A 14092-nucleotide genomic window follows, 5' to 3' on the forward strand; every position below is an offset into this window, starting at 1 on the left:
TTTATATTAAGTTCGAAAAAGGCTTCAAGTCGGGAAAGTTAATTTTTTTGTTTCGCTATGGCCGCTTCTTCTTGGCCTTCTTCAAAATGAACTGACCGTTCTCCTGGCAAGTGAACCGGTAGTTGTATTACCGAAGGTGTATTACCGTGGGTTGTAAACGATAATAATCTGTAAGCTGCTTCGCCTGCTGAAATGTATCGCGGATCGCAATAGTGTTCTTAACGTGGAGTGGTTTGGAAATCAGTTTCTAAAATACCTTCCGTTACTTTGAAGGACGTGGATCAACACGCATTCGTCAAGGCTTTCTCCGCCTTCTTGAAAAAGACTGGTAAATTGAGGGTACCAGAATGGGTTGACATTGTCAAAACCTCAAAGTCTAAAGAATTAGCACCCTATGACAGTGACTGGTATTATACCAGATGTGCATCTATTGCACGTCACATCTACATCAGGAGCCCAGTTGGTGTGGGTACTGTTACTAAGGTCTACGGAGACAGAAAGAGGAATGGTACCAAACCTTCCCATTTCTGCCGATCTGCCAAGGGCATCGCCAGAAAAGCCCTTCAAAGTTTAGAAGCCTTGAAAATCATTGAGGCTGTCCCTGAAGGAGGTAGGAGAATATCTCTACAAGGCAGGAGGGATTTAGATAGAATTTCTGCGCAAGTCAAAGTCTATGAGAGGGGAGCTCTCTTGACTTTGTAGAATATCATTATTAATTTTAATTAATAATCGATATAAGCTTTTATTTCGTCAAATAATTATTGATTCTTCGCTCGTAGAACAACGGCATCTGGTCCTTTGTTTATGTATTTGAACACATATTTGACAGCTCCTACGCTAGTTACAACCTCGACGTTGATGTGCGAGTTATATTTCAGTGATAGATATGGATTATAAGGGACTATATCCCTATTATCTACAATGAACATTTTGTTATTTTTTACTAACGTTGCTGTGCGACCATCGTTTGGTCTTCTATAAATAGGCCGTCTTCGATCTATGTTTTGAGAGAACTCTTTAGGGTAGCTTGTGATGCACAAACCGTCTTCCATACATGGAGAATTCGGATTACGATCGCCACAGGGTCCGTGAATCATAGAGGTCGTAACAATGTCAAAAAGGCGTGTATTGGTAGCTGGTAACTCGGCGCAGATGAGCTTGACTACATCATCGGGTTCTCGTAATTTATCCGTATCTGACAAAAACAAAAGCCAATGCAAGTGCGGTAAACCGCGTTTCTGGAATTCTATCACTTATTCATGGGCTATTTTATTGAACCGAAAATTTTACGTATCAGGACATCTTCAAAAATAGCTCTCCTTTTGAGATAAAAAATTCGTGCGATTAGTTCTGGTCTATCTTGTGGATTCAATAAGTTGCTGTTCAAAGTTTCCTGTATTTCGGGCCAGTTAGGATTACATGTAAACGTAATGAACAAAGAGGGACGTCCGAACTTAGCAACGACGGCCATCGCGTCCTGATATCTCTGTTGCATACATCTAGGACCTTCGTAAAATGAGCTTGGTAATATAATAGCTCTGCCTATCCTTTCGTTCTCGACAGACACCGTCGCGTTTTTTCGGGCTAAATGATCCAAAAGTCCAACGTATGTATCTGCTCTTACATCTTTTTGGTGAATGCGCAAATAGTTTAAACGGTCACCTTCCAATTCGTCGTATTTATCAACGATATACTGTTAGTTTTCCACAAAGAAGGATTGGATTTAATTGGTCTTTTCTGGTCATCAGACGGTAGCGATCAAAGTCCCGTTTACTAATTCGTTTCCTCTTGCTAGTTCTGTCGCCTGATTTCGATAAATTTATTGTCCACCCTAATTCTCCGTTAGGAAAGAGCAGAGGATAACAAAGCGTGTCTACGATAGGTTATAATTTCGGAATATCTGAATAACCTGCACCTTTTTCACTATAAAAAACACGTACGCAACTATTTGGTGGAGGCAAATTTCCGTCGATTGACTTGAATACATCGCCGATTTCTTCCGATGTGGTGGGCGCTGCATAGATGTTTCTATTTGTACCGGGTATTGTTTCGAAGTATAAGCCTATTTCCGGTATTCTTTCGTTACCATGAGTCCGTCGTTCTTCTCCAACATTTTGACCTAAATTTTTATACAATTTAACATAGGGATGGGTTGTCCTGAGTAAATTGTCCAATTGATCGAGCAGATTTGGGTCGCAACCGTTATGTACACCTACATTTGTGGTTATCTCTCGCATAGCTTCTCCGCTGTCGATAAAATAGAGAGAACCAAACACCAGTTTCTGAGGGTCAACATCTTCTATGCGGTAGTGAATTTGTCCTGATATGACAATCACCGGTGCTCCATGTCCTATGTCCTCATGTCATGAACGGGTTGGTCAGAGAATATTGACCAACGTTCACTTATCTCCGGTTGAGATGTTCTTTCAACCCCTGGAAGAGCGGCTTTCAAGAGATCTCGGAGAATGAATAATTATGTAAATTCACAAAGATGTTATGTGTGAGTCCAGACCGTCGCTTCAATGGACAGGTCTTTTTAGTTGACTTTCTTTCTCTAGGGACAGTATTAGTTTTATGGGCTAATAAAAATCGATCAAAATTACAATATCCACGAAATGTTTATATTTCTGACTCAACGGCCAAAACTTTATGACTAAATGAAAATGTCTCAAATAATCTCTTATTCAAACAAAATACCAAAATGGTTTACTCAACTTTGGAATTGGGAGAATCGGGACTACTCAAATAAACTTATCTTCATCGAAAAAGTATTCAAAAATCATCAAAATGAAATAAAAATCAAATAGCCAAAAGATTGTTAACTTGCCCTTATTGCTATAATGCTAGGTGAGTAATTGGCCCTGCCTAAACCTAGTTTCAATTTTTAATAACTCCACCCCCGATTCGCGCACTCCGAGCTGATCTAATTTATACCAAAACAAATTTTGAAACTTTATCCCAAAAAAATTCCTATTTTCTATTTCTGACCTAACTCAACCTTTCTTAGAGTTAAAACAATTCCTTCTTCCTTAAAAACTTCAAATTCCTTCAACTCTCTATCACCTACTTAATTTCCTTTATTTTTGACTCAACCTTGTTAAAAATAACTCTCATCTTGGCATGGTATCTTGCCCAAGATACCATGCCAATTAGATCATTGGTTAGAAATTTTTTTATCCTTCTTCAATTTTTTGTCAACAGACCTTTAAGCTCGGCTTCAAACTATATTTTTCTGTCGTCTCAACAAAAACCATTCTTCGACTTTGCCTAACTAGCTTTTTGCTGTGTCATCTGGGAACGATCCTAATGGTTCGTCGCATGTATCGAACTCAGCTAATTCATGATTTAGTTTATGCTTTCTTATCCGTGAAAAATATGTCGATTTCACCAACGCAGGGAGACCATAACTAAGAAAAGCAATAATTGAAAAATAAAACATCCTGCTTCTAAAATAAGATCAGTTTACACAAGTCACGATCGCTCTTTTGAATTTAACGTATATTCTTTCTGAATAATAATCCCAATAATTTCAATAATTTCCAAATTTCCGATTTACTACAATAATTTCCAAATTTCCGATTTACTACAATAATTTCCAAATTTCCGATTTACTACACTTACGCAGGATCGCCATTGTCGAACTGATCACGAGAAAAGTGTAATACCTCCGGATATTTTTGATAAAAGCTTTCGAAAGTGGGTGAATGTCAGTAATTAATGATTTAAGGAGGTCCGGATAAATTGAATTATTGGGAATTTTAACTGCACCTTGACCGCAGCAATTTATGTTTCCGACTTGAAAACATGATGCACCGCAATAAAAACACTCTTTGTCCATTTTATTGAAATAGTGCGAGGACACATTCGGTTGCAAGACGGTAAAAACAGAATAAGATGTGGTGTCGACCGCATGAGTTTTCTTCTGAATAGTTCTAGGTGGAGAATCGCATGAATTTCGAATCTGAATGGGAGAGGAGATTGTCAAGTTCAATGACACGTACGCATTTGTTTCCGATGATCAATTGTAGTAGATTCGAATTCCATCTCGATCGGACTCAGACAATACTGTTCGCCAACCAGATAATTTTCTAATAAAAACTGAGCAAATCTCGATCACTATAGAATTTTATTAGACATGCTCATCCTCCATAATCCACAGACCTTCCGTTCTCATCTCGGCTATGGGTATCGAATAAATAATAGGCAGTGGATGATTTACAGATTCCTATTGACATTGAAGAGCAAGTAAAACAATTGAATCGAAATCCCGAAAAATCAGAGGCAATCCTAAGCTTAATGTCAAAAAAGGATCTTCAGATTCTATCCCAACGCGCCCATTAATGCTTTATCTTTCATCGAAAATTAAATCAAATCTGAAATTATCAATTTTGAATTTTGGATGTATATCTTGCATCATCAAATATGGATGCAAGGATATATTTTCTGAATTTTGTGAAATTCTTATTTCGTTCGATTTTCTATACAAATGGTCCCCGTAATCTAACGTATTATCAATTTCTTCAGTTGTCCAAAAGCTAAACGGCCGTATTTTATTAAATGCCATCGCTACTACCGCGATAGGGAAACATTGTTCATTTCGACTGATTTCATGGTAACGCACATTATTTTGCGATCTTGTACCCCTCATTATCATAACATTTCTTTGCGATATAGTTTGTAGAGTTAGCTTTCCTTCGTTAATATTAAATTGATATGACATATCTGTTGATATTATATCTGGAAGGAAAAATTCAAATGGAAACATGGAAAAGATAAATTGGAATATGAAAAAAATTAATAGGAATATCTATTTTCTGTTTTCTTGATCTATTGACTGTGTCCCTAGAAAAAGAAAATCTTACGACTAAGACTTAGAGTCCTTTGACATGTTCATCCTTTTCTACTGAAAAAAAAAAATCTATAATGACGAATGAAACATATCTTCACCATCACCGCATCAACTATAGCTGAGTTGGTAGAGTGGTGTTTTTTATGCCTATAACACGGCAACGAAGCTTTTTTTAAAGAAAGTTATTGTATGGTAAATGAGCTTTAGCTAATACCTACAAAACATAAAAAAACAAATCGATACGATACGATGAGCTTTACCCTAAGGAACTGATCACATCCAATAACCTGCGCGATCCATATTTTCTGTACAAAAATTCAGCTATACCCACTTGCAGAGGAGATACATATGAATTTGGTCTCTATGTTGTGAGTAATCAGTCAGCAATTGCTATTGATTTCTTCCTCTATTTGTTAATGTCCTCTTTCTTCTTAGCCAGCACTACACCTACCACCTTGATGAGGTACAATGCATGGCGCGTTTTTTTCATGGTTTCCCCGATAGGCTTATTCAGATTTCACAAGTTTTTTATTTGATGAATACGGCATAGATCACATTCATGAATTCATGAATTCATTGTGCGTTTCCGGATTGTTCGTTAGGCACGAAATATGCACCTTCCTCTTTCAACTTCGGCATACATATATATCAAAGTCAGATTGTCTTGAGCAATGCAAGCATCCTATCTTATATTTTTCTAGGAAAAACCTTTTAACAATATTGCGGAAGTTATTAATATCAACCTTATCGTTTAACGGTTCTGCCAAAATGTATTCTTTAAAGTAATACAATATGAACATTCCACAATTGAAATTATCTTCTTGATATATGATGGTTTTTTCTACAATTTTCCACTATTGAACTCCTTTATTTCCATTTACTAATTGTTTGTTCGGCTTGAATTCCCGTTCTTCTCAAGGAATCCAGGAATGAAAATTTTTTGACCTTGACGTCGAGCATGATTAGTACAAAATGACTATTTTTTCATTAATTGGGAGTGTCACGTAATCTTTTTCAATAACCAATTCATTATTCGCATCTAAGTTATTGGAAAATAAATTGCTGGCTCTTTGTACAGAGAATTTTTGAATTGTATCCTGTGAATCAATCAGGCAGAAATAATTAGTGATCACAAAACTTGTCAAATAACTTCGGGGGTTTAGATTGAGGAAATCATTTATTTCCATCTCTCTAACAAGACAAGATACATTTTCGAAAAATGCAACAACATAGTTGCGTTCTGACGCTCTTCTTGTTTTACTTTCAGTTTGCCAGCGATCAGGTATATTTTTGTAAAAGTTTATATCTTTCACTAGGCCATTCGGAAAAAATTCTAATTCTTTGAGTGTCCTCAATTTTCTCTCAGTTGAAATCTCCAAGCTATTTCCTTTCCCTTGAATAACGTAAGGCAAAAAATCGAAATGCTAAAAGGATTTCAAATGCGGCAGCATGTTTTCTTTCCAAAATTCACTATTCCTTTTTACCCTGACGATATTTATTCCTTTGAATGTGAATATGATCAAATCACACCATTGCCTGTCACATCAATTCAATAACCCCTGGATTTTGTGATAGAGGAGAAGGTGGTAATGTGACCCCCCACTTTGCTTTTGAGGGTTCATTTCTAAAATAAAGGAATTAAAAAGATGAAATGAAAAATATTGGGTTCAGTATTTATATGTGCATTCACATCTTACAATGAAATAAAATAAACTCGCTAAATGAAATACAAATTATCATTTATTCTTAAGTAATCAAATTTGGCATCTCGAGATCAGCTGATGGTTATGTGGCCCCCTGGGGGTCACATTAAATGTATTGGCACCTAACGACAGAAGTCACAAATATAATAATCCCCTTCTGAACCTGCACAGGCAATATGAGCCCATAATTGGCAACTCTGACACTGTATCCATTTCTCTCCAGGTCTGTCATTGGTATAAATGGTTTCGCAAAAAATACAGGGTACATTTTCGTTGTCAGGAACCCTATTCAGATTTATGTCATCAAAATTGACCTTTGTTTCGTCACTGTCGGAACTATTGCTGGGTGTCACATCTCTCTTGCGCCGTACACTAACTCCACTTGTGCTTGCTCCATCATAATTATGCCTGACACCTTGTCCACGTCCGCGACCACGTCCTCGTCCGCGCCCTTTTACACGAGTCTCTGCTACTTGTAATGATTCGGTTAATTGGTTTTTATATGGCGATGAAGTGATAACGTTCGCTCGAGTAGTCTTTCTTCCACGATTAGAAGTGCGAGTCTTTGCCTTAGGGATTGGTTGAATGTCTTCTGGGAGAATCAAACTACTTTGCAGCTCTTGTACTTCAGAGCTCACTCCTGGAGTACTCTGGGATACTACATCAACAAGGCCTGTTTCTTGGTTATCAGGAGTAAGAGAACTATGAGATTCTTCCGTTAAAAAATCGACCTCACTGAAAACTTGCGGATTAAATGGATAAATGCCTGTTGCACGGAAACCATTTACTGCAATTTCTCCTGTCGTGCTCTTGAGATATGATCGTCCAAAAAGTTCAGCAATGTCGTAAGGTTTTAGCATTCTTTCAGAGTGCAAAAGAAACTTGCGAATCTCCTCACTGTAGTGACTCTTCAAGGCGCCCATGAAAGTCTTGTCCAAAGGTTGGAGCTTATGAGTTGTGTGAGGTGGAAGACTGATGATCGTAACATGGTTTACACGAGCAAGCTCTATTATTTCAATGTTGCGCGTGTGACTGTAATGGCCGTCAAATATAAGTAATATGGGAGACTCGGCACTAGGGTTAGTTTTATCAATGAAGTGTCTGAACCATTCAGTGAACAAATTGGACTGAATCCAACCAGATGGATGAACTTTGCCAATCGCTCCAGGAGGTGCACCTTTCATCAAGATATCCGTGAAGTTTTTCCTTGGAAAAATCATCATAGGGGGCACAAACATACCTGATGCACTCATGCAGCAGACAATAGTACACAAAGAACCTCGTTCAGCAGCAGTTAAGGCTCCTATCTGCCTTTTCCCCTTTTTCCCTAACACTTGTGGTACTTTTGATTGCACGATAGTCAACCCAGTTTCATCGACATTGAAAATTCTGTCGGGAGGATAATTCGTTTTACTCATTTCGGCTTCCAAAATATTGAAAAACTCCTTGACTGCTTCACGGTTAAAGCCATTAGCACGAGCATATGATGTCCCCATTGGTCTGCGCAACGATAATTTTTCTTTGTGTCGCCTTAAAAAGTGATCCAACCAAGCTCGCCCTGCTACATCATTCTTGAATGTATTCTGAATATTATTTTTCACCGCCAGCTGATAAGCCATTTTTCTAACATCCATCCTAGTGAGTCCATAGTACCTAGCCTCCATAAACAAAATATAATCCACTAACTTTTCTTCCAAGCTAAGTGGTAGTATAGGTTTTCGACCAAGAGGTTTATGTACAAGTAAATCTAAAGACTTTTGTGGATCCTTCACTAACCGTTTCAGTGTAGATCTAGGCACCGAAAACAATTTTTCAGCTTTTTTATATCCCATGACCTTGTGCCTCACTGCATCGATTGTTTTTTTCATTTGTTCAGGGTCCCACGTCTTTTGTTTCTTCTTCGAAGATGGAGATAATACGCTTTGTCTAGGCATCTGAAATCACAAAATAAAAATATGTAAATGCTTAACAAGTCTTATTTGTAATGTGGCCCCCGGGGCCATGATACAACCAATGTCGGGGGGCCAAATTAGAGTTATTCAAAATATTTTGATATACAATCTAAAACATTATGAAATATTAAAAAAATGCATATTTACCTTATAAGTACTGTAGACCACAGTGTCACGACACAATGTTCAAAACCACAGCAAATTTGATCAGTTGTTTTACCAATTAAGGAATAAAACTCACAGTAGTAAAATAAGTTTGGCCGGTACGAGTTTCTACTTGTTCAAATGACGAACGAACGCAACCGCCTCTAGCGGATTTATAGGCTATTAAATCAATAGTACACTAAAATGATCTCGTTGCGCCAAAATAATACTAGATGTCGTTGTGGGAAGTAACTAATATTGAAGGGGGCCAATATACCTGCGGGGGTCACATTACCACCTTCTCCTCTAATGATTACTATTATATTTGTGTTTGCGACATTCATCTAAAAATTTTAATCGGATATGCTCCGGCGAACGGCTCCCGACTTATAAAATTTTTGGATATAAGGGATGACAAATCAACCCCTGTATCCCTATGCGAGTCGCTAATTATTTCATGGTTAATCAGATCGCTATGAAGATTTCACATGCTAAATATGGCGATTGCAGCAATTAGTAATTTTTCGTTTCTTTGATCTCCGTACCTTTGAAGAAGAGCACGTCTAATCGAAGGCCAATCTGTAGTGTTTTGGAATGAGATGAAGTCTCTTGCTTCGTTTAGAATTTTCGAGCGTATTGAATAACTCCAAATCGGTTGACAATCTGCCTTGTAAATCAGAGACTAAATTATCAACTTCATTTATGAAAATTGACAAATTTCTTCCGGGGGAAAATTCAGGTATTGAGTTCAATAGCATTTGCATGTCTTGTCTAGACATATTTTCGTTTGTTAAAGTGTTAGAAGAGCTTTGAGTCATTTCGTTTGACGGAACTCTTCGAGGGTATGGTCGAAATCGGTTATTTCTTAAAAGTTTCTCTTGAATGGTTTGAGAATTAAGTGACTCTGAAATTTCAATATCTTCGGCAATTACCTCCAATTGTTCAGATAATTCTGTCATCGAAATAAAGAGCACTAATGAAAATAGAAATCTTGAGGAAAATAGGACACCATGATTTGCATCCTAGGGTGGAATCGTCCTTCCTTCTGGTTGAAGTGGGTGGTGGTGGTGGAGTTGTTTCTTGATATCGCACAAAGAGTTGAAACTCAACGGAAGTTCCTAGAACACAATCTCGAGAGTTTGTATTCACTAGTGGAATATTTCAGTTTCTTTTTCACGAAAACAAAAAAACTCGTTGCGATATCCTGTTCGCAGCCCCAATTATGTTTATCGATCTACGAAATTTGTTTTCAAAAAGAATTTTATTCTTTCAAATAAAAAATCACAATCTTACGATTAAATGATTTTATAATTTTTAACGAGGTAGAACGGAGTCCGAAAAGATTACTCTAACATACGTGTATGACTAAGGTATAAACGGAACTTAGGGCTAGTTTGTGTCTTATTTCACAAGTCACCTCGGATTCTGGAAGAATCCGTATCATCACTTTTCGAACATTGCACTTTTCACGAACTGATTACACTATGTCAACTGATCTGCACGAAGATAATCTCGTAACAATATGAAGGCTAAATCCATCCCAATCAATTTCCGCTTCTTCTTCATCCAATGGATTATCATCTGATACTTAGCAAACTTTCTCTATATCACTTTCGGATGTGTCTTGGTCAAAAACCTGGTTGTCTTCTTTGTTTTCGGTAGTTTTTTCTGTTCTCGTTCCGATGTTTCTTGTTCTATTCTATTTCTCTCGAGTGTTTCGGTAAAAATTGATGACAATATTTTCGGTCTGAAATTTTTGTTTGGTGGTGGTCTGGTTACTTTGGAAAAAGGTCGAATATTATTGGGGGACATGTCCACATTCGCCCCAGACTGCATGTTCTCTTCTTCCCCACGCTAGGATCACTTGCAACATAACTTTCATAAAATTTCAGTTTATATCCTCTATAAATGTCTTTTCAGTAACCGTTTCTTGAATCATTCAGTAATTCAGGAAGAATTATGACCATGACTTACCATCATCTGCTTGAAAATGCTGGAAAAATATGAAATCACTCTTTTCTTTACAAATTTCTAAAGAAAACATACAAGTTTTACTCAAAAGAAAACTGCCGTGATTTTTGTTGCCAAGGACGAAATACTATAGTGGAAGGTTAATTCACCCATATATTCGAGAACTAACAGCAGCGCCAAACGGGCTGTAAAATTGAATAGTCCACATCTGCCTCGTGTCCACATGTATAGTATATCCAAAGTCACTTGAACTAGTCCATAAAAAAACTTGGCCATAGACGTCCCTTTGAAGTGGATACCGTTATCCGCTTAATACCGGGGTTTATTTGAAAGTATTGTTAGGCAATAAATCCACTGGCCCCGAAGGAATTGCTGGAAGCTTGGACAACTCTTTTATAATTAAATATTCAGTTTCGTCCAAGTGACTTTGGATATACTATACCTCCCTCTCCCCTACCAATTTTATTCATTTTCAAGCTGATCAAGTAGATGCAGCCCACCAATTTGCAGATGTTATTGTTCATCATTATACTTACAATATTACCTTCAAACGTTCACGAGTTATTCTTTTCCCTAACCTTTCTGTGAACAAATGCAACTTTCTGTTCACCAACATTTCGGCCATAACCACACGCGTACCTTTCAATTTAGATTTCTTTGTAAACAGCGCATCTCTTAGCCACTGACTACGAACTCAACTACCACTGGCCGGTCTTTTGATGTGTTCTGACATCGTTGAATTTTTTACCCAGACAGTAACACCTGTAGAAAAACGGTGGAAAACATTATTAATATAGGTACCTAATAAAAAATAAAATTAATTTCTAATTCACTGAAACTTACGATTTTAAGGTTCCATAGTCATATGGTAAAACATTGATAAAATAAGTATAAGTCACAAGGTGAATCAAAAATATAAATAAATAAATATTAAAAATACACTTTTTAAAAAGGCATACTGTGAAAAGTCAAAAAATATAAAATGACAAACAAAACATAAATAAAACAAATCTGACGTTCATGTTGACGGATTCCTCTTCTTCCAATCAAGGTTGACCCGGGTGTTAAATTTCCTTACGATGCAGTGGCGTCCTTGAGGAGCATCAATATAAAATTTTTTACGTGTCTTTAAAGTTGTTTGTTAACATAGCATTTAGTGTCCTATATTCTTTGTTCTCCATATGTTTAAAAATCTCCACCTCCTCCAAAATTTCTTGTTTGAAGCCTAACTTGCAGTGATGAATAAGTTTGGTGTTATCTTCCATATCAAAATTATGTTCTTCTTCCCTTACGTGAACACTGAAGATAGACTTATGGTTGTTTGGGTTTCTGGCGCTAGTTAGATGTTCTTTCGTTCTCGTTCGAATGGATCTACCACTTCTTCCCACATAGACTACATTGCAGCCTGGTTCGCCGCATCTTATGTGAAATGCTGCCATAGAAAGGAATGCAACAGTATTTATTATTTGGAGGTAGTACCCGCTTCCAAAGTCGACAAGTTAGATCTTTCCGTGTTTTGTTTTCTCCTTCTCTCCTTAATCAGTTTATCGATGACGTTCGGGTGGTAACCATTCCCCTCTGCTAAGTACTTCAGGGTGTTAACTTCTTTACTATAATCATCTTTACTCAGAGGAACATTGAGTAGTCTATTAATATATGTGTTAAAAGCAGCCATTTTATGACCCATGTAATAGCATGAAGTTTTATGAATTTTTGTGGATGTTTGAGAGGGTTTTAATCTTACTTTTGCAGCTAATGAAGAAAACATTTTCGAAAACAATACTCAATTTCCATACTCGTCTTGAGAATAGCTATTATAAATTATAATCGTTGTTTTCAAAGTCTAGGTTTGCTAAGCACGATATACACCATAGAAGGTTAAGCACTGAACCGAAGGTACTCCTTTATCTTCAACCGGATTTTAAGATCTCCCTCTGATAGGGTAAGTCTGGAATTGTCCAATAAGAAGAAGAAAAATCTATAGTCATTTTCACGATAAGAGTTGTCCAATAGAATAGAAAGTCTAGAAAATCCTAGGTCCAGTTTACTTGAGCTTTCATCTATGGTGGATGGAGCTGCACTTTGTGACATGGGAAATCCTAAAGAAGACCCTGGGAACTGGAAAGGGAAGGCGGCGTCATTTGGAGCTTGGACTGGTGGTCCTCCCCCAAACATGGACTTGAAAGGATCCGGACCAGGTACTGCAGTGGGTAGGTTACTAGATATAGGAAGGGGCAGTAAGAAGGATCTCCCCATGGCAGCTCTGATAGCGGGTGCTTGTGGTGACTGGAATTGAATCGATCCTGACTGACTGCTCCCTGCTTTACTAGGTGGGTTGGTAGCATACCCAGGAGGGAAGTTGACAGGAAGACCAGCAGGAATCGCAGGAGAGGTTATCTGGGTTACTGTTTGGATAGAGTTTAAATGGCTCTCTAACAGGTCAAGTCTAGTACTTAGTATCCCAGGAGTGAGCAGTACTTCTTTGGTGCCAGGTTTGTTTACTGCGACGTCAATTTTCGTTACCACTGCGTGCGTTTTGTGTATGGCAGACAAGATATCTGACAATGTGGGCTCCTTCTTTGAGATAGGTGTCTCCCCTATCTCAAGTTTCTTGGCGAATATTTTCAACTCATCAATGAAATTCAGAGCTTCGCTGTCAGATTTTATTTTGGTGCTTCAGTAATAATGTTCTTCATCTTTCTCTCCATTTCTATGATTGAAATTAGAATTCTCTTCAGCAGATATTCCTTCCTCCAAGTCAATTAATTCTCTATTATTCACTGCTTCACAATTTCTCGAAAAAGTGGCTAGTACTGATAAGGGCATATGCCTTCTCAAAGATATTCACGTCTTTCCTCATCATCTCCACCCTTTGTTTACTTTTGCTTAAGTAGGACTGAATCAGCTTAAGTTGACTATCACGAATACCACAAAAAAATATATCAAAGGTAGTTCATGAAATCATAAGATCAAAACTTCTAGCACATTTTGAAGATAATGAAACTCTCGGATCCCCACCATCTGCAGATGTATCATCTGCAAATAGGAGAAGGGTTTGGAGGCAGATGTATCATCTGCGAATAGGAGAATGGTTTGGAGGTACATGGTCAGCTTATCGCTTGTGAAATTCAGGTGCTTTACAAATATAAGAACATATCCTTGACAATTTTAACATCCTCACTTGAGAAAAGTTCATTCATATTAAAACAAATTTGGATTGTCACCTAAAGCCAAATTTGGAATTTTCAGCATTTGGTAATGTTGTTAGAACATTACATTAGGACAATTTTATTTTCAGCAACCTTAGAAAAAGGTATCGTGTGTCATTATGTTTGGATCTATCTATCATGGAAAACTGGATTATTTGCCAACTTTTGAGCACTTTGATTGTCTTTGCTGTTTTGTTATGTACTTATAACAAGAATAGTCTTTATATGTTAAATAGTGTTTGTTAATTAGAAGTAACAAATGAA

General features: G+C 37.3%; 1 protein-coding gene across 1 annotated transcript; it reads left to right on the forward strand.

The window, feature by feature from the left end:
• Positions 1 to 222: 222 nt before the first annotated feature.
• Positions 223 to 702, forward strand: LOC123673703 (40S ribosomal protein S19-like; the record flags this gene model as incomplete). Its single annotated transcript, XM_045608323.1, has 1 exon — positions 223 to 702. A coding segment is annotated over one exon (480 nt), but the record flags the coding sequence as incomplete, so codon positions are not given.
• Between the last annotated feature and the right edge of the window lie 13390 nt (positions 703 to 14092).

The sequence above is a fragment of the Harmonia axyridis genome, chromosome 1 (assembly GCF_914767665.1).
Source record: "Harmonia axyridis chromosome 1, icHarAxyr1.1, whole genome shotgun sequence".
NCBI lineage: Eukaryota > Metazoa > Arthropoda > Insecta > Coleoptera > Coccinellidae > Harmonia > Harmonia axyridis.